The following is a 20,431-nucleotide window of genomic DNA, read 5'->3' on the forward strand; positions in this document are numbered from 1 at the left end:
AATGACAAGTTGCCACATTTCATTTTCATTGGTTTATGAGTCTGCAAGTTTTCGACAACAATATTTGTTTGACATAAGTTTGACGTAATGAATTAAGTCCCTGGAATGTAAGGATCCCTCGAACGCCTCTTGGAAACCTCATCGTCCGGTGGAAGAAGGGGGGCGTCGTACTCCACCTCAAGAAGGGGGTACAACTGGTGCGGTATGGGAGGGGCCATCCTGTTACAAATTGATAAAAAAAAGGGTTAGAGTATTCAAATTAACAATATTCATATTAACATTATGTAGCATTGCAAAATTTGAACTACTTGTTATGCAGTACGAACACAATATGAAATCACCTGCTGCCCTCATCTTCTATGCCTGCTAGCCTTGTGACCAGATTGTTTGCAAACGGAGCATAGATTCCTGCCATGGGTCTCGTTGAAGTCTCCCCCGCCGTACATGTCTTTGTCATACCCTCTCATAGCGTCCATTTCCCCCTTGAGTTGCTTCTTCTTCCTCCTACCCTTCCCTACCTTCATTAGATCTAGATGCTGCACATAGTCATAACCATTATAAGGTGGCCACTATGTTAGGTCAAGGTATGGCTCGAAGCTCATCTCCCAAACACTAACGGTGTTTGAACGGAGATACAAGGGTGACATATATGGTAGATCCTTATAGTTGTACCCGCGAACCCTATAGGCCGTGATCATATGAGAGCAAGGGGCATGCATGATCTGAGGGATGTTGCAACTGCACTCTACCTTTTCAAGATCAACTCAGTAGTTTTGTCCACCATAACATTCACCACCCAAGCTTGTGCCACCCTTGCCCCGTACACTAAAGATATGGTGGCGGGGTCCATACGGCTTGACAGTGTGCTGCTTGGCCAATTCCTCAGATTCCTTCAAATGTTCAGCTTTGGCCTTTCCAAAATGCCCCTGCTCAGCTATATTTCTCTGCGCAAGTTCCCACCTCTTCACAAAGTATTTGTTGCACTTATGAAACGAGAACTCAACAATTCCAGAAACAGGCAACAATCAAACTCCGGTGAATACATGGTTGAAGGACTCTGAGGAGTTAGTGGTCATGATGCCATACCTGAAACCCCCTCATCATATGCTAACATCCACTGAGCCTTATGTTCCATCTATGCCTCTAACCAGGCCTTTTCCGCTACATTTACCATCTTGTCTAGTTCTCTCTTTGTCTCCTTGAACTGGTGCTCTATACGTACACAACATAGAGCCTTTACCTTATCACATACCTCCTGCTTTCGCTGACACCGCCAAAAAGTAGCGGCAAAGTGTCTCATGCACCATCTATGTACTAGAGGCGGGAACCCATCTATATGCTCAGCTGTAGCATTAAGAAGCCTTGCGTGATGGTCCGAGATCAAACATATAGTGCGAGTTGGGCTAAGCACTTGCACACGTAGAAGTCGCATGAACCATGACCATGATTCATTGTTCTCTCCCTCTGTCAAAGCAAAAGCCATGGGTACTATCTGGTCCTCAAGATCAACACAACAACCATCATCAAGGTGCCCCTGTACTTTTCTATTAGGAAAGTGCCATCAACAAGTACGACTGGTCGACAAAACTGGAATGCATGTTCCGTTTACGCGAACGACCAGAACACACGATAGAGGACATGCCTCAATGGGTCCTAAAAAAACATCCCTCCGGTGTCCACAAACCATTTCAAGCCAGGGTTGTAGTAATGCATTGCATAAAGGATGTGGGGCACCCTGTTGTACGCTTCCTCTCAAGTACCCCATCGAATCACCGGAGCAATTTGCTTAGCACGCCAAGCCTTTCCGTACGTCACATCATACCTAACAAATTTAAATATGGACTATTGTAAAGAAGACACCGAGATGTTGTTATTATCATCAATGAGCCCCAATATACGACGAGCATGGTAATTGTAGTGAGCTGCTTATGATTTTCCTTCCCCCTATTATCTAGGCAAGTGTGGGGTTCGACAACTTTAGTTATCCTCCACTTGCCATCACTCTATCTCTTTCGTGCATTTAACCTCCACAAACAACCGTTCTTGCATATCATGTGGTACCTCAACTCTTGGTCTGAATGAGTGATGGTGTACGGCCTATGGTGGTACACAACATAGTCCTGAAGGAAGAGTTTCATCTCTGACATTGTGTTGAATATCATCCCCTTCCTAAGGGTTTCTTTCTCATGGTTATACAATGAATTCCTACACAACTGGAGACCGGTGTCACAAACTGCCATATCCATCATGCTAACATCCCTATAGTTCGAAACGCCCATGAAAGATACGTTCTTGGACCTTAGTTGCTCAAGCTCAGTCGCTGTGTATGGTGGTGGTGGAACATACTGTTGCGCTTCGCTAATTCTAGCCCATGAATCATAGGGGGTATCATATGTAGCCAAATCTGTGACTAGTCTACCCTGAGCCTGGACACCATGCAAAACCTCAATTGGTACTAGTAATGGCATAGTATGAACTGGTACTTGCATGGCATCAGCCGCTATTGGCGTAGCATCTGTACCTCCTTGGTCATCATCAGAATCGTCTGAATCACTGCTAACTACATCACCGATCCTATCCTCCTCCTCCTGCTCCTCCTCTTCCTGTTAGAAATCATTAACATCGAAGTCATTGCTTATACAATCTACTACAGTTGAATGAAACTGCTCCTACATCAACTGACCATCCAAATCTATGTTACCCTGAGTTGCTTTCCCTTCGACCCCCAATTCTTGCTTATTGCCTCCAACACCATCAATGGACGAGCCGTCCTGGACACCCTACATCCTATACCCATTCTCCACCACCACCTCAGCCATGGGCACATTGGAACCTTAGAGAACCCTAGTGTAGTGGGACCAGTGAGCAGGGTCGCGCAAGGGCATGAGAACATAGTGTGCCCTAGTCTTCCCAGTATCAAACCTCCCCTTCGGTGTGAAATCACCGTCAAACTTTGCATTCAAACAAACACAAAGGTCATTGAAGCTAGAAGGTTCATCAAACCATTCCAATTCTTCTTCCATATCCTCAAACATACCATCTTCACTCCTAACACTTTCTCCATACAAAACTCTAACACAACAATCCATCTGCAAAAGTATTAAAAGAAACAACTAATTAGACTAAATCCAATGTATAACTAGACTCAATAACTGTACTAACTAAACTACCTAACTTTACTACCTATACTAACTTACTATATTACCTATACTAACTAAACTAAATAACTTTACTAACTATCCTAACTATACTGTAATAATTTTACTACCTATTAGGGGAGTACCTCGCTGCAGCGCGCTAGACCAGGCCGGGAGGCATGGGTGCAGTCCTCGGCGGGCAGCCTCCGTGCGTGGCCGGAGGGGGTGGCGCGTAGGCATGGGGGCTCGGCGGCCACACCGGGCGGCCGACGACCGTGCCGTGCTGGGCGGCGGGCTGGCTGGCGCGGGCAGCCACGACCGTGGTGGCCGGCGTGCTTGGCGGTGGGCTGGCGTGGGCGGACACGGCGGCCTTGCTGCGCTGCTCGGGCAACGGCGGCTGCCCGACCATTGGCGGACGCGGCAGCGACGGCCGGTTTTATTTGGCTCTGCTGCGCCACGGATCAGGGTGTGGCAGTGCCGCGCCAAGATCAGTGGTGCGGCAGGCCCTGCCCCGTCAGCAGTCAGCGACTCCGGTCGCTGCCACGTCAGCCCTCTACCGCGCCACCATGCATGGCGCGACACAGGCATTTGGCCGCGCCATGGCAATAGGCGCGGCCAAAAGTGTTAGTTAAAAAAAACCCGACCGTGTTAGATTTCAAATTAGTTTCCAAAAAGTGTTAAAATTAAAAAAAATCTATGTGTGCGGGTGACCACGCCGTCACTGGACCGTGTCCGTTCGCCTCCTCATTTTCTTTTCATCATTTTTTTACCAAAACTAATTTCCTTTCCTTTTTTACAGAGAAAAGGGGAGGCACGTGCGATCTGCTAGCCATCCCAGGGGCAGTGCTGCTGTCCACCATCTTTCTTTTTTTGTTTTTTTCTCTTTCGTCTCCTCTTAATTTTCTTTTTTCCCTAATTAACATTATTAGCACACATAAAACTAGCTCCACCTCGATCTCTAACACGGCTTAAGATAATTAATCAGGGTGTTACATTAGTTTTCATAGGTGCACTATTGTGAGCAACATATGCCATGGTGGTGAAATGGCTTAGAGTTGTTGCAATGCACAACTAGTGTGATGAAGAAGCTCATTGCATATGAGACATGACATGGTCTCATGTGGCCATGCGGAGAAGATCAAGAGAAATGGCTTGACTCTGAAGGACCGGGTTGCTAGTGTGAAGGGAAAGTCAAAGGCTCGGATGCGATGGACCATGTGTGGTAGTGAAGCTAGAGCAAGGACTTGGTGCCGATGGAATAGGTGCAGCGGTGAAGAGCAAGCAAAGTTGCGATCAATGAACCAATAAGGCCACGTGATGACATGAAGTGGATCATATCATCTACGGGAGATCAAGCCAAGTGTTGATTACAAGTGGCTTGATGGAGGATGGATGCTTGTGTGGCATCACCGACAGTGGAGATGAAATGGAATGCGCAAGGCAAAGATATATTTGTAGGGCATTTCATTTCACCGGTCTAAGAGTGAGTAGAGAAGTGCTTAACCGGGTTTAGATTAGATGGCCATACTATTAAGAGGGGCAAACTTATTTGCATATCGGTCATCTAGTGCCACTTAAGCGATTTAGCTTTGCATATGTTGCTAAGATCGCATGACGGTTGAAAGTGGAGAGAAAAACCTTTGAAAAATGGTTTTAAAATTCTAACTAAGGCTTAAAGGTGTTGATCATTCTGTGGGAGATCATTTGGAGTTGGCAAATGGCATGCTTTGAAAAAAGTTTTTTTGGTACGCACCTAATAGTGGGGTGGATCTTGGATTGGAATTCAGGGTTGATTCATTGTGTTTTGGATCAATTATTCAAGTGGTTTGTGTATCTCTTTGAATAAGATTTCCAAAAGTCCAAGATTACCGAAATCAAAGTTCAGAGTAAGAAGTTATGGTCGTTTTAGTTAAATTGTCCTAAAATTTCCAAGCAACAGCCGGAAATTCTGAGCCTCACCTGGAATTTCCATGGCGGGAAGGAAATTTCCAAGTGGCCGCCTCGGTTGGACGCACAAACAGCACCCGAAACTTTTGAGCTAGGGTGGCCAAAAATTCCAAGGTGGGATGTGAGTGCGCGTGGTTTGACCATGTTCAACCAACCATTGGGCCGTGGAAAGCCGCCCCAGAATTTCAAAGCTGGGCAGGCCAAAAATTCTAATATAGGAGTGTGCGCACGTGTGCTTACCGTGTTGACTGATTATTGTGGTTGCTTGAGCCGCTCCATAGTTTTCGAGGGCAGTGGGCCAAAAATTCTAAGGTGGGGCTAGAAGCCCACCAATGGCTAGTTTTTCGCCCTCTCTTTAAAGGCGACCATGGGCTGGATACTAAGGCCTTTGGGACTTTGTGTTCCCCTTTGAGAAGTGAAATAGCACCTCCATCTCACATTTGCTAAAATGCTAAGTGCATTCGACTGTGAGAGAGTGTTCCTAGTGAGGTGCTTTGAGAGTTTGCTTGAGTGACATTAGGTGATCAAGTTGTAAGCCGGTGATGCTTGTTACTCTTGGTGGTTGCCACCTCCTAAACGACTTGGTGTCCTATGGTCTCTGTTGTGAATCCCACATGAAGTTGTGCGTAGCTCAGGAGCAAGATTTGTTAGGGGTGTTGTGCTCACCTCGCGGGGATTGTGAAGACCAATTCTAGTAGAGCTAGGTGTGAAGAGTGTCAAGTTGTCGGTCAGATCAAAGTGCTAGAGCTCTTGTGTGAGCACTCCCTTTGGTGGAGAGAGTGAGCTTGTGTGCTCACCACTAGCAAGAGGATCGGCGACAATCTTAGGCTGGCCTCAATGGGGATTAAGTACTTGGCAAACTACCGAACCTCAGGATAAAAATCTCTGTGCCATTATCTTCCTATTGGTTTGCAATTCCCTACACAAACTTGTATTTACTTGTTCATATATTGTGCTTGTGTTGTTACTCTTGTGCTTGCTTAGCTTGTGTAGCTTTGCTAGTTGAGTGGTGCTAGTGTTACTTAGGCTTTATGCTCTTTGCTCGCTAGTATGTGTAGGAGCTCCTGGTATGCTTAGTTGACTAGTTGCATAGATTTGTGTGACCTAGCTAACTAGAATTATTTAGGTGGGCTCATACTAGCTCGGCACCTTAGTTTCTTTGATTAAGATCTTTTGTAAGGTGCCTATGATAGATAGAGGGATACATGCCTAGCTAGACCGAATAGTCTTAATTATGTATTTGTTTTGGTTAGACGACGTGTTTAAGTCTTAGAAAGGATTATTCACTGCACCTTTAGTCCGCCTGATTTTATGTCTAAAATTGCAAAGCTAGACATTTACCCCCCCTCCCCCTCCCCCCTAAAATTTCAAAACTATTCACATTACACCTCCTTGCCCTGGTTTGGTTGGACTGGTTTTGTCTTATTTAGTTAAAAGAATTCATTAAATACTTAATAAGGTTTTGAGCCATAGATAATATATCTATGCTTTTAAAAATTCTGATAAAAAATCTAGAGATAGATTGTCATATGAAAATTCCAAATAAATATTTAAAGCTCATGAAAATATCTCTAGATACTTAAAAAATAGATTTAGTTCTAGGAAAATGAAAAAACATATCTAGAAAATATAAAAAACACAAATCATTCTAATCGGTGCATAAATTTTGCACGACAAAAATATGAGATAAAACTAGCATGAATACAAGATACATTAACGTTGAATGCATTCATGTTATGCATTTGTGCTAGTTGCATATTATGTTTTCTATTGCAACAATTTTTAAAACAAGTTTATACATTGATTAAAATGTTTTGGGAGAATTTTTAGATTTTTCCAGATATTTTCCCTATTTTCTAGATCTAAATATATTTATTTAAGCTATCTAGAGAAATTTTCATGAGTTTAAAATATTTTTTTGGATTTGGTGTACCCCAGTCTATCTTTAGAATTTTAAAAGCTTAGAGATATTTTTTGTGGTTGAAAACCTTATTAAATGTTTATATTTTTTAAATTAAAAAGAGAGAACCCACTTTAAACCACTCTAAACGAGGATAAAGAAGTAATTTGAATGGTTTTAAAACTTTAGGGGGAAATTGTATAGTTTTGGAATTTGAGAAAGAAAATGGACTATGACAATAGTTCAGAGAGGTAGAATGGATTTTTTTCCCATGCCTCTTTTGTATATAACTGCCAATACTTAGCATCTCCTAAGAATTCCTAAAACCCACTTCTAATCTTGATTTTTGGCGAAATTGAAAAATACTCTTTGGTAACTCCTTATCTCAACTCCTAATCTTTCTACACTTGGGAAAATCGATCCAATCGCGTGGAAAATTGATCGATTCGCACGAAAATATAGGCAAAATTGATCAACTAATCTAGAGGTGGAAGAACATGGGGAACAATATAGAGTAAGGATGGGTTCCAAATGATAATGTATAGGAGAGAAAGAAAGTATAAAAATGGTTGGGGTGATTTGGGAATAGTCTAGGAGTCCTGATAGCAAAGTTGTCTTGTATTTTTAGGAGCGAGATTTTAAAATGGTTAAAGGAACCCAACAAATGTGCTCCTAACTTTTTAGCCACTTAGAAAACTCATTAAGTTATCTATTGTTTTTTAGAAACTCTTGGAGTTAGAGCATCTCCAGTAGTTCTAAAAAAGAATTGGTAAATCGATAAGTTTTTCAAGTGGCTAAAAAAAGTTGGGAGCACATTTGTTAGGTTGCTCCAACTATTTATAAAATCTCGGTCCTAAAATATAAAAGACAATTTTACATTGGAAATCTCAGGACTATTTTGAAATCATCCAAACCATTTTTACTTTCTTCTCTTATACATTTGCAATAGAAACCATGGCATACTCCTTATTCTTCCTCAAGTCCTTCCACCTCCAGATTGGTCGATGGATACGCGAGCGTATATATCCGCGTGATTAGGTCGAGTTTTCCAAGTGCGAAAAGATTAAGAGTTGACATATTGTGTTGTTGGAGAGCAGTTTTTTTAATCTTGCCAAAAAAATCTAGATTAGGACTTAGGAGTGAAGATTTTGGAAACTCTTGGAGATGCTCTCACTGAAGGAAAATAAGACTATGCTATATATTTTGGGACGTAGAATGGACATTTTTCAAGAGGCATCTACTTGTGGTCCGACCCATAACCAAGTTTGGGCTTGGCCCAACCCAAATTGCTCGGCATCCAACCATGGCATGAAACCTCGCGCCCCCACCGAATCTCCGGGGAGCGACGAGGTGACTGCAGCGAGTGCGCGACAAGCCGACAACGACGACGAAGGCGGCAAGGCCAGCGGCGAGAGGAGGCATGCTTAAGTTCCTGTCCAAGGTGGTGGTGGAGTACTGCCCTCTGGACCCGCGGAAGGCGGCGGCAGTTGAGCTCCTCGCGCAGTGCAACGGCCGCAAGGCCAAGGACTCCAACCCGGCCTGCTCCGTCGAGCTCCGCCGCCTCCCCTCCCCGCCGCCGTCCACGGACCCCAAATCGCAGCCGACTCTCCCGCCTCCGCGGGTCCTCGTGACCTATCTCAACGGAGCCGAGGAGGCCATCATCGCCGCTGAGGGCGCTACGGCGCAGGGCATCCGTGACCAGATCGTCGCACGGGGCCGGCTCATCGACACGGAGCAGATGTTCTGCGACGGCGGGGAGAAGTGGCCCGTCGTCATCCCCGAGGAGGAGCTCGGCATGTCGTTCGCTGGCATCAAGGTACGGCATGTTTTTCCCTTTTGTGCGTATCTTCTCATTTCGTCGAACGCCATGCGTGCGTGGGTGTTTCTTTCTACACTGCACTGAACACGCTCTAGATCTTTTCTTGGATTTGCTGTGTGCCTGTTAAGGTATCCATTGGGCACCTTGTGTGTTTTACCATTGTGGTTGTTGTGACGTTCCGGTGATGGAGACATGTAGTTTGTTACACTGCTCATCCTATTGTCGAACAAGAATGCACAATTTGCTTGTCACCAGAATTTGTTACTGTTTCCTCCATTCCTAATTACAGATCGTTTTGGCTTTTTTAGACACATAGTCTTTAGACATAGAGTATATCAAAGTGCATAAAAAAATTATATATCTAAGTGCATAGCAAAATTATGGACCTAGAAAAGCCAAAATAACATATAATTTGGGACAACGGGAGTAGTTGCCTTGCCTAGAATGGTATCATCTGGGTTGGTTTCATGTTGTTTCTACCTGGAAGTTATGGTATGTCACGTACGTTCTGCTTACCTACATCTCGTGTAGCACCTAGTCACAGTTCATTATGAGCAAGAATTACAATAAATATTGCAGTTGTATATGATACTTAGTCTAAAAAAGCATGTCTGTGCAAATGCTTAAGTGCAGCTGCATAGGATACTTAGTCGTAAAGAGCACGTTTGTGCAAACGGTGAATTTAGTGTCACCTGGATCATTGGTTTATTCATTCTTGGAGATGTGGATATTCATGGAATTGTAGAATTTGGTCTAGCTAGTTTGAAGGTCTAGTTAAAACCTAAAGGATTACAGGAAAGGTATCAAGTACCAGGTTCTTGGTTGAGAAATTTTTCTAGCAAGCTATAATTAGTAAGTTACACAGCAGCACCCGTAGGACCTTTAGTTGTTCACACTCCATATGTGTCCAATTTGCAGGCATATGATAAGGTTGCTCAACAGTTGTCCAGGGCATATTCAGGATTTTTCAATTCTACTATAATTAATTTGACCCAAAATCTAACTCTGACATGCAAGTTGTATGCAGCTATGCACAAAATATACTTATAATGTGCTCCATATACATGTGAGAATTGCATACCAGAGATGAGAAAAGGGGCATTTTCTTGTCTGATTACCGGATACCGCTATGTGATTAGTCTTTACACGAACAATTAATCTACATTTAGTGGATAATTATGCAATATGCATTCTTTATAATGTTTTCATTTATATTTGAAATTGATGAAGACAACTTTTTGTATGTAGTATAATCATTAAATAAATGAAGTAAACTGTATTGGATGTACCGCAATTTGCACAGTTTGGGCGCAAATAGGTCAAGGAACATGTAAATGCTCTTGATTGCTATGTGCATTTTCTAAGATGGGCAAATCTTACATGGCCTAAAGTGCTAACGTGGCATTATTAGCCCATGATGAGGTATGAGCAAGTTGCAGATCCTTAGCCCTCCTTTGTTGTGGTGGGGTTGATCTAATAAGCAGAAGGGTTGCTATCGCTAACTATCACCAGAGACAGATAGGCATAAGTGGCCAGCGGTGGAGTGGAGTCTTATGGAACTATAACGATGGTGGTACCCACCTTACTTTGGGATGATAAAGTCAATTGCAGTGCACTGCTCATTAGCTGCATCAGCCATGTGTCCCAGCGGCGCTCTTGGTGCTCAACAGTCAAGGGTCACTCCCAGAAGCATTCATATATCTATGCAGTGTCTTATTAGTCAATAACAGCATGAGTTGTGAGCATCAGGCTAGGCTATTTGATCAACCTAGTACTAGAAATGACCTTCCTCGTTCTTTGGAATTTTCATTACATATAACTTGTTTTAGTATTCTTATTTACTGATTTGGAGCATACTCCCTCCGTCCCTTTTTAAGTGTTGTTCTCACGTATCGAAGGAGTCAAACATGCTCAATTTTGACCAAATATATACAAGAGATTACTAATATTTATGGTGCGTAATAAGTATCATTAGATTAATGATTAAATATATTTTTTATAGTACACTTATTTGGAGATACAAATGTTACTAATTTTTTCTATAAATCTACTAGCACAAAAATCTAGGCAACACTTAAAAAGGGACAGAGGGCGTATAATGCATATTGTCATGTGTTCCCAAGCAACCAAGCAGGATATGTGCACTCCATGAACCATATTATACTTGCAGCTAAGAAACTTCTTACTGCCTGCTCTCAGCACTGCCCACTTTCTGCCTGCAACCTACTGCTGCCCTTATCTGGTCAGGACTAAGGAGAGAAAGACTGAACGAGTGAAGAGTATGGGCCTCCACAATGAATGTACATCATGACAAACATGGAAGACTGATAGCACCACACTGGTGTCCACCTCATAAGGGCATGCAAATATTAAGGCTAATGACTTGTTTGAGCATTTTACAAGTTCTGGCTTCCACCCACCGAGCAAGTTGGTGGTACCTCCAATGCAATTTGCTCAAATAAGTTACTGGAATCAGTATTGATGCCACAATCCATGATATTGGTTTCTGGATCATGGGTGGTTTGTGTTGAGAGCCAATTAGTTACATCGGATTAGATTTGCAACTATTATGTAGTGGAGCTTGTTATGGCCTCTATAAAAGGAACACCATCTCTCACATGGGATAGAAAGCTCACTCGTATCCTTCTGTTATACTGCTAATACATCCTGCTCCTAACTGAAACCTATGTACTCCATTTTTCCAATTCTTACTGTATTTAACCTCTCCAAAAGTCAGTCCATAACAACCTTCTGCGTGCCACTAGTATAATGCCAATTGGGTTGAGCTACTGGTGAGTATGTGACTTTCTTTCCCAATATTTTCTTGGAATTTTACTAAGGTCAAACTAAGACAACTTCTGGTGAACATTCTACATTGTTACCACAGGACTTTTATATCAAGGTCTATCATGCGTGCTGTGGATGACATCCTCAACGAGTTTCTTTGCACATGCCTCTCTATTTTCACAGTTATTGACTGGATTATTCTCTCTCTTTTTTTTGTTGACAGCCAAAGAAAGCCGAGGATAAGCCCCAGGCCTAGTGACCTAAGTCAGAGTTTTCTATTTGATATAGCATGGTTAACTATGGACATTTGTACACCCACAAAAGTGGGGTAAAAAATTCTCTGACTGCTGCTGCCACTTAGAATGTGCGTTACCTGCTGTTTGAAGGCCAGGTCTGGTTCAATTTTTGTTTTCCCACATTGAGGTGTGCTTTCAGTTGGTGCTCTGTACTCGCATATCATTTTGGCTCTTGTCAGCACATTATGCTGTGAACAAATTGACTCAGAATAAGCAACTTTCATAATATTGTGGTCTTAAGTCACTGCTGCACGGTTGATTTCTCAGCAGTTGCTGTTGAGCTGTTAAGAGTTATATTAGTGGGGGCCGATTTGGGACAGCCGCACAGGAGAATGAATCTGCATGATTGCCAGTTCACCCAAAGGCCATCCTGGCCTGAAAGTTCAAATCAGGTATTCAGGTGTAACAGTACGGAATACTGTAGTGTCTATTCTTACTGACTCACAATATTGACATCACTATACAAAGTTAATGATAATTAAACAGCTGATTGAACATAGAGTAATGTATGGTACAAGATACACATGAAAACAGGGTATACGCATAGTTATTAAGGTGGTTAGGCGAGGTGCGGCGCGCTACCTCTTCTAGACGCCTAGGCGTTTAAGGCATGTGGCTGAGGCGACGCCATAAATGTATATAATGCCACTAGAGCTCAGAAGCAAACCATATAATATCATAATACATAGTGCTGCTACAGTAGTAGTACACAACATAAAATAGCAAATCCGAAATCTCTCTCCCAATAACAACAAATTAGACTCTAGTGAGATAACATCATCTAGGCTTGACCATTCAAGCAGTCTTTCATCTCCATTCAACCAGCGCAGAGCAGAAGGAGCAGAGCACGAGTACAAGAAGCAGAGCAGAGGAAGATGGGGCAGGGAAAGCAGAGCAGGCAGGGGAAAGAGGAGAGGAGGACTGGAGCAAGAACAAAGGAGGGATAGGTCAAGAGGGAGGACATACCCGTGGTCGTGGATGGGGCAGGAACCGCGATCATGCATGGATGGGGTGGAAATTGCAGATGCGGACGGGGCGGGAGTCGCGGACTCACGGTCGCAGGCGCCATCGGCCCCCCGATTTCAGGTGAGCCATCGAGTTCTCTCTCCCTCTCACCTCCCTTCCCTCCCTCTCCCTCTCGCCGCCTGTTGACAGTAATTAACGACCATTATAAACCATCAATATAATACATGAAAGTGATCACCAACATAGGTTTAGGGGTTTAAACTAATAAATTCCACGAGTTCTGGTGAATCTGTGTTTTCAGCAAGGTTTATTCAGAAAACCATCAAGGTAGACCTAAACATCATATTTAATCGCAATTATCGCGACGAAAACAACTCCAGAAGGTTGCAGAAGACTCTAGGAGGCAAACCACCGAAACAGAGGGCAGGTGGTGGTCGGCCCCACCTACAGGCCGGCCGACCTATGGGCCCACCTGTCAGCCTCCGTCTCGCTATGTCGGTTTGAAAGGTCCTAATGGCTAGAGGGGGGGGGGTGAATAGCCTATTTAATGTTTCTACAACAACACTTAACAAACTGGTTAGACAATTATGAGGCGAAGCAAGTGTTGCGCTAGTCTACTAAAAAGCAAGTCACCTACCACAATTCTAGTTTATATAGTTTCTATCCACACAATAGCTATGACACTACACTAAATTAGTGTGCTCTCAAAAGCTAACTAAAGAGCCACACTAACCAAACTAACAAGCTCTCACAACTAGCTACACTAAAGAGCTTGACAATTAGTTTGCGGTAAAGTAAAGAGAGTGAGTAAGAAGGTTATACCGCCGTGTTGAGGAAGGAGCCAATCAATCACAAGAATGAATAACAATGAAGACCAATCACCTCGGAATCAAATGATGACACAATGATTTTTTACCGAGGTTCACTTGCTTGCTGGCAAGCTACACCTCGTTGTGGTGATTCACTCACTTGGAGGTTCACGAGCTAATTAGCATCATACACCAAACCCTCAATAGGGTGCCGCACAACCAACACAAGATGAGGATCACACAAGCCACGAGCAATCCACTAGAGTACCTTTTGGCTCTCCGCCGGGGAAAGGTCAAGAACCCCTCACAATCACCATGATCGGAGCCAAAGACAATCACCACTCTCCGCTCGACGATTCTCGCAGCTCCAAGCTGTCTCAGTGGTGGCAACCACCAAGAGTAACAAGCGAATCCCACAGCGAAACACGAACACCAAGTGCCTCTAGATGCAAACACTTAAGCAATGCACTTGGATTCTCTCCCAATCTCACAAAGATGATGAATTAATGATGAAGATGAGTGGGAGGGCTTTAGCTAAGCTCATAAGGTTGCTATGTCAATGCAAATGGCCAAGTAAGTGAGCTTGAGCCGACTATGGGGCTTAAATAGAAGCCCCCATGAAATAGAGTCGTTGTACCCCTTCACTGGGCACAACACGGGGTGACCGGACGCTCCGATCATATCGACCGGACGCTGGACCTCAGTGTCCGGTCACGTGTTGCGTGCCATGTGTCCCCTCTCTTCAAATACTGAACGCCCGATCTCAACAGTCATATGACGACCGGACGCTGCAGCTCAAAGTGACCGAACGCTGGACCTCAGCGTCCGGTCATTTCTAGTAAGCATCCAGAGACGACTTTTCACGACCGGATGCGTCCGGTCATGCTCGACTGGACACACCTAGCGTCTGGTCACTCAGCAACTCCTCTGTGTGTGACCATGTCAGTGTGACCGGACGTAGCCAGCCAGCGTCCGGTCGTTTCAGCGCCAGCGTCCGATCGATGACCGACGCTATGCTTTTTCTGCTGCTACTGACCGAACGCGCCGGTCCTTTAGAGACTAGCGTCCGGTCACTTACCATGACCTCCATCTTTTCTGTCTAGGGCGCCGGTGGCACTGTCGGACTGTTCACACACTATGGGTGGACACTCCGCCAGTGAAGTATCTTAACCCTTGCTCAAATGTGCCAACCACCAAGTGTATCACCTTGTGCACATGTGTTAGCATATTTTCACAAACATTTTCAAGGGTGTTAGCACTCCACTAGATCCTAAATGCATATGCAATGAGTTAGAGCATCTAGTGGCACTTTGATAACCGCATTTCGATACGAGTTTCACCCCTCTTAATAGTACGGCTATCAAACCTAAATGTGATCACACTCTCTAAGTGTCTTGATCACCAAAACAAAATAGCTCCTACCATTTATACCTTTGCCTTGAGCCTTTTGTTTTTCTCTTTCTTCTTTTCAAGTCCAAGCACTTGATCATCATCATGGCATCACCATCATCATGTCATGATCTTCATTTGCTTCGCCACTTGGAATGTGCTACCTATGTCATGATCACTTGATAAACTAGGTTAGCACTTAGGGTTTCATCAATTCACCAAAACCAAACTAGAGCTTTCAATCTCTCCCTTTTTGGTAATTGATGACAACCCTTTCACAAAGATATGAATTAAAATTCAATTGAATCCATGTTGCTTGCCCAAGCATATTTACCATGTGTAAAAGGATATGGATAGGTTTCATGAACCCCATATGGTAGCAATCGCTCCCCCTATATATGTGCTAAGAGTTTGGATTATAGCTTGCACATATGCTTAGATAGGAAATATAGGAGACAATGTCTACCAAATGATGCTAAGGTATAAAAGATGGACCTTTGAAGCGTGATACCAATCGGAGTGCACCAATATACCATCCTTAGCATCATGGTTAGCTCTATACCACTTGGAAACACTTGGAAATGAAATTACTAGATAAACTTATGCATGCTAGATTTTATTTCATCATTCAAACCTACAACTAGCATACACCACACAAGCATGGATATTGAAAATTTAAAACTTGTGCCATGCAAGCAAACATATGAAATGCACCTTCAAATGCACCATCCAAGTTCATGAGCTTGCTCCCCCTACTTGTGTGCACAAAGTTTTAATTTATCCCTTTCCTTTGTCATATTTCTCCCCCTATGTCAAATCTCCCCTTTGTTGTCTTTTTCACTATCTTTGTACACTATTTCTCCCCCTTTGTCATCAATGGCCACAAAGGTTCAAAATGTAGATAGGTTGAGATTATCAATGTCAATCAATGGTGTGAGGATCATATTTCCAAATCTGGTTCAATCTAAATCATTTGCCAAAGATATTTAACTCGGTTTGATCCAAGGACAAGCTTCTTCACACCTCCAAATAAGGGTTATCTTGTACCATGTTGAGTTAAACACTTAGAGCTCATTTTCTAGATCAAACACTAGGTTTACAAGCCCACAAACATGTCATATGCTACCACTAGATCAAAATAAGCATAGAAGCAATAGTGGTACCATATAATCATCAAATTCATTTGATTTTCATTAATGAGCCTATTAAATATGAAAGATGTCTAGATGCACTAAACATGTCCTTAGTAAGTATGTATGCCATGTCAATCAACTTTTACCTTGGATTGCTCGAAGGAGAGGCATGTCATATAAGTGGGGGTGCATCAACACATATTTGAGAAATCCAATATGTTCAACTCATTCCTTAGCTTGCAAAATCTTTTCTCATCCAATGGCTTGGTGAATATATCAGCAAGTTGATCTTCGGTGCCTACACTCTAAATGCAAATGCCCCCTTTTAGTTGGTGATCTCTTATGAAATGGTGGCGGACATCAATATGCTTTGTTCTTGCATGTTGAACTGGATTGTTGGTCAACTTGATTGCACTCTCATTGTCACATAGCAATGGCACTTTCTTGAACTTGATTCCAAAATCACTCAAAGCGGCCTTCATCCAAAGTATTTGTGCACAACAACTACCGACGGATATATATTCGGCTTCAGCAGTTGATAATGCAACACTATTTTGCTTCTTTGATGACCATGAAACAAGTGATCTTCCCAACAATTGATATGTGCCCGAGGTGCTCTTCCTTTCAACCTTGCATCCCGCATAATCTGAGTTGAAGTAACCAACTAGCTCAAACTTTGCTCCTTTGGGATACCACAAACCAACATTTTGTGTATGCTTCAAGTACCTTAATATTCTCTTGGTAGCCTTCAAATGACTTTCTCTTGGTGAGGCTTAAAATCTTGCACACATGCATACACTAAACATGACATCCGGCCTTGATGCGGTCACATAGAGTAGGCTTCCAATCATAGACCGATACAATTTTTGATCCATCATATTTCCACTTGCATCACTATCCAAGTTGCCATTGGTTCCCATTGGTGTGCTAATGGTCTTGCTATCACTCATGCCAAACTTCTTGATCATGTCATTGATATACTTGCCTTGACTCACAAATGTACCATTCTTCAATTGCTTGATTTGAAGACCAAGGAAGTAACTTAACTCTCCAATTATGGACATCTCAAACTCATTAGCCATCATCTTTCCAAACTCATCACAAAAATCTTGATTGGTTGATCCAAATATGATGTCATCTACATAGATTTGCAACACAAATAAATATTTTCCAATCTTCTTGATGAAAAGAGTGGTGTCAACCTTGCCCATCATGAACCCTTTTGAGAGTAGGAAGTCCCTCAATCTCTCATACCATGCTCTAGGTGCTTGCTTCAAGCCATACAATGCCTTCTTCATCTTGTACACATGGTCGGGTTTCTTGTCATCTTCAAAACCGGAAGGTTGCTCAACATATACTTCTTCATTGATGTAACCATTGAGAAATGCACTCTTAACATCCATTTGATAGAGCTTGATGTTGTGGGTACAAGCATAGGCTAGCAAGATTCTAATTGCTTTCAATCTAGCAACCGGGGCATATGTTTCTCCAAAGTCAAGACCTTCAACTTGTGTATAGCCTTGTGCTACCAATCTTGCTTTGTTTCTTAATACTATCCCATCTTGATCTTGCTTGTTTCTAAAGACCCATTTGGTTCCAATCACATTGTGTCCTTTTGGTCTCTCTACTAATTCCCACACTTGATTTCTTGTGAAGTTATTCAATTCTTCATGCATAGCATTCATCCAATCAACATCCTTCAATGCTTCATCTATCTTCTTTGGTTTAATGGATGACACAAATGAGAAATGCTCACAAAATAAAGCCAATCTAGATCTTGTTTGTACTCCTCTTGAAATATCACCAATGATAGTGTCCAATGGATGATGCCTTGCAACAATGGTTGGTTGGAGGATTGGAACTTGATTGCTTGCACTTGCTTGATCATTAGGTTGAGATGATTTACTAGCCACTTGATCTTGTTCATTATCATGAGAGCCACTTGTACTAACTTGATTTGTATCTCTTGCACATTTGAGTTGGAGAGCACTTGCACTTGATCATCTTCCTCACCATTCACTTGCCTAGGCCTCAATTCACCAACATCCATGTTCTTCATGGCATTTGAATGTTGAATGCCTCTTACATCTTCCAAATTTTCTACCATTCAAGAGTTCATATGATGTCTTCTCTTTCAATGGGTGACAATAGAGACGGTTGCTACAATAGCAAGCGTGTTGATAGCTTCGGCCCAAAAAGATTGACTCACATTGTACTCACTAAGCATAGACCTTGCCATATCAATGAGTGTTCTATTCTTTCTCTCAACAAGACCATTTGATTGTGGAGTGTACTTGGCTGAGAATTGATATCTAATTCCAAATTCATCACACAACTCATCAATTCTAGTGTTCTTGAACTCACTACCATTGTCACTTCTAACTCTCTTAATGGTTGTTTCAAACTCATTGTGAATGCCCTTGACAAATGATTTGAATGTTGCAAACACATCACTTTTGTCCACTAGAAAAAATACCCAAGTGTATCTAGTATAATCATCCACTATCACAAAGCCATATTTGTTACCACCGATGCTAGTGTATTGTGTTGGCCCAAACAAATCCATGTGCAATAACTCAAATGCTTTACTAGTGCTCATCATGCTTTTCTTGGGATGGGTGTTTCCAACTTGTTTTCTGGCTTGACAAGAGCTACAAAGCTTATCCTTTTCAAACACAACATCTTTCAAGCCTCTAACCAAGTCATGCTTAACCAATCTATTTAATTGTTTCATTCCAACATGACCAAGTGCTAGACTTAGTGAACAAGCATGTAGATAATCTAGCTTCACTAGCATTGAAATCAACCAAGTATCGATTCTCATATCTAAAACCTTTGAAGATCAAATTAGAGCCATCTACACTTATGATCTCTACATCATCTACCCCAAATATGCATTTGAATCCAAGATCACACAACTGAGCCACGGATAGCAAATTGAAGTTTAAGCTCTCTACTAGCAACACATTGGATATGCTCATGTCATTGGATATTGCAATCTTACCAAGCCCTTTGACCTTGCCTTTGCCATTGTCACCAAATGTGATACTATCATAACCATCATTGCCATTGGTGTTGATTGAGTTGAACATTCTTGCATCACCGGTCATGTGTTGAGTGCACCCACTATCAAGAACCCAATGCCTTTCTCTAACTTTGTAATTGACCTACAAAAGAAGATTAATTCTTTTTAGGTACCCAAACTTGCTTGGGTCCTTGAAGGTTAGTAACTAAGCTCTTTGGTACCCAAATGACTTTCTTCTTTGAGCCCATCCATAGTTTACCAATGAACTGAGCCTTTATACCATTTGCACCCTTTGTAAGCATATAAAAAGAATCAAGCTTAATGAAGGATACATTAGCATTTTTGCTCTTGTTTTTGCATTCATGCTCTTTATGACCAACTTGCTTACAACTAGTGCAAAATTGACCATTGTTCTTCACAAAACTAGTCTTGTGAGGAGCAAAGGCCGCCTTGCCTTTCTTAGGGGTATAGCCCAATCCCTCTTTGTAGAGAGAAGCTCTTTGGCTACCCAAGCACATAAGCAAGCGGTCATCACCACCATAGGCCTTAGCCAAGGTGTGAGTGAGCTTGTTGACCTCCTTCTTGAGGTTCTCATTCTCAACCATTAGTGAGGCATCACAAGTGAAACCATCACTACTAGATGAGGTGGAAGTAGAAGTACTACAAGAAGGGTTCGTGGGAGCAACAATGATAGACATAGATAATGATTCATCAATTATATCACAAGTTAAACCTACATCACAAGTCTTAACATGCTTCTTTTTATCTTGCTCATTAAGCAAGGAGGAATGAGCCTTTTCAAGCTTTTTGTGAGCCTTGCCAAGCTTCTCATGGGCTTCCTCTAGCCTCTCATGAGTTGCTTTGAGCTCATCAAGGGCTTGCTTAAGGGTTTTTACCTCCTTATTCAAGCTCTTGCATTCCCTTCTCTTAATGTCAAAGTGTTCTTTGGCATCTTCTAGCATGTCAAATAATTCATCTTTAGTAGGTTCATCATCATCACTATCACTATCATTTTCATTATCATGTTCATCATTACTTCCATCATCATCACAAGTTTGTACCTTAGTGGCCTTAGCCATGAAGCATGATGGAGTGTCAAAGAGAGAAGGCTTCTCATTGATAGCAATGCTTGCAAGTGCCTTCTTCTTGGTGGTCTTGTCATCATCACTATCATCATCATCACTTGAGGAAGCATCACTATCCCAAGTGACCACATATGAACC

The 20,431-nt window shown here is 42.4% G+C and overlaps 2 protein-coding genes across 2 annotated transcripts; one reads left to right on the plus strand and one right to left on the minus strand.

Moving 5' to 3' along the window:
- Positions 1 to 2,415: 2,415 nt before the first annotated feature.
- On the minus strand, positions 2,416 to 3,546 carry LOC136465559 (proline-rich receptor-like protein kinase PERK8). Its single transcript, XM_066464242.1, has 3 exons — positions 3,304 to 3,546; positions 2,522 to 2,603; positions 2,416 to 2,426 (listed from the first exon to the last, which is right to left on the minus strand). Exons 1-3 carry the CDS (start codon positions 3,544 to 3,546, stop codon positions 2,416 to 2,418), a joined length of 336 nt encoding a protein of 111 aa, XP_066320339.1.
- Positions 3,547 to 8,280: 4,734 nt separating this feature from the next.
- On the plus strand, positions 8,281 to 12,106 carry LOC136463295 (uncharacterized). The gene is made up of 2 exons (XM_066462304.1): positions 8,281 to 8,800; positions 11,814 to 12,106. The coding sequence occupies exons 1-2, from the start codon at positions 8,405 to 8,407 to the stop codon at positions 11,844 to 11,846; spliced, it is 429 nt and encodes a 142-aa protein (XP_066318401.1). The 5' UTR covers positions 8,281 to 8,404; the 3' UTR covers positions 11,847 to 12,106.
- The last annotated feature ends 8,325 nt before the right edge of the window (positions 12,107 to 20,431 follow it).

The sequence above is a fragment of the Miscanthus floridulus genome, chromosome 7, assembly GCF_019320115.1.
Source record: "Miscanthus floridulus cultivar M001 chromosome 7, ASM1932011v1, whole genome shotgun sequence".
Classification (NCBI taxonomy): Eukaryota; Viridiplantae; Streptophyta; class Magnoliopsida; order Poales; family Poaceae; genus Miscanthus; species Miscanthus floridulus.

Bases quoted from the DNA above. Each gene is read 5' to 3' on its own strand.
- LOC136465559 (XM_066464242.1), bottom strand. From the start codon at position 3,546: ATGGTCGGGCAGCCGCCGTTGCCCGAGCAGCGCAGCAAGGCCGCCGTG. The intron at 2,604-3,303 runs GTCTAGCGCGCT...GATTTCTAACAG, and splicing joins CACCCATGCCTCCCGGCCTG to GAAGAGGAGGAGCAGGAGGA.
- LOC136463295 (XM_066462304.1), top strand. From the start codon at position 8,405: ATGCTTAAGTTCCTGTCCAAGGTGGTGGTGGAGTACTGCCCTCTGGAC. The intron at 8,801-11,813 runs GTACGGCATGTT...TTTTGTTGACAG, and splicing joins TGTCGTTCGCTGGCATCAAG to CCAAAGAAAGCCGAGGATAA.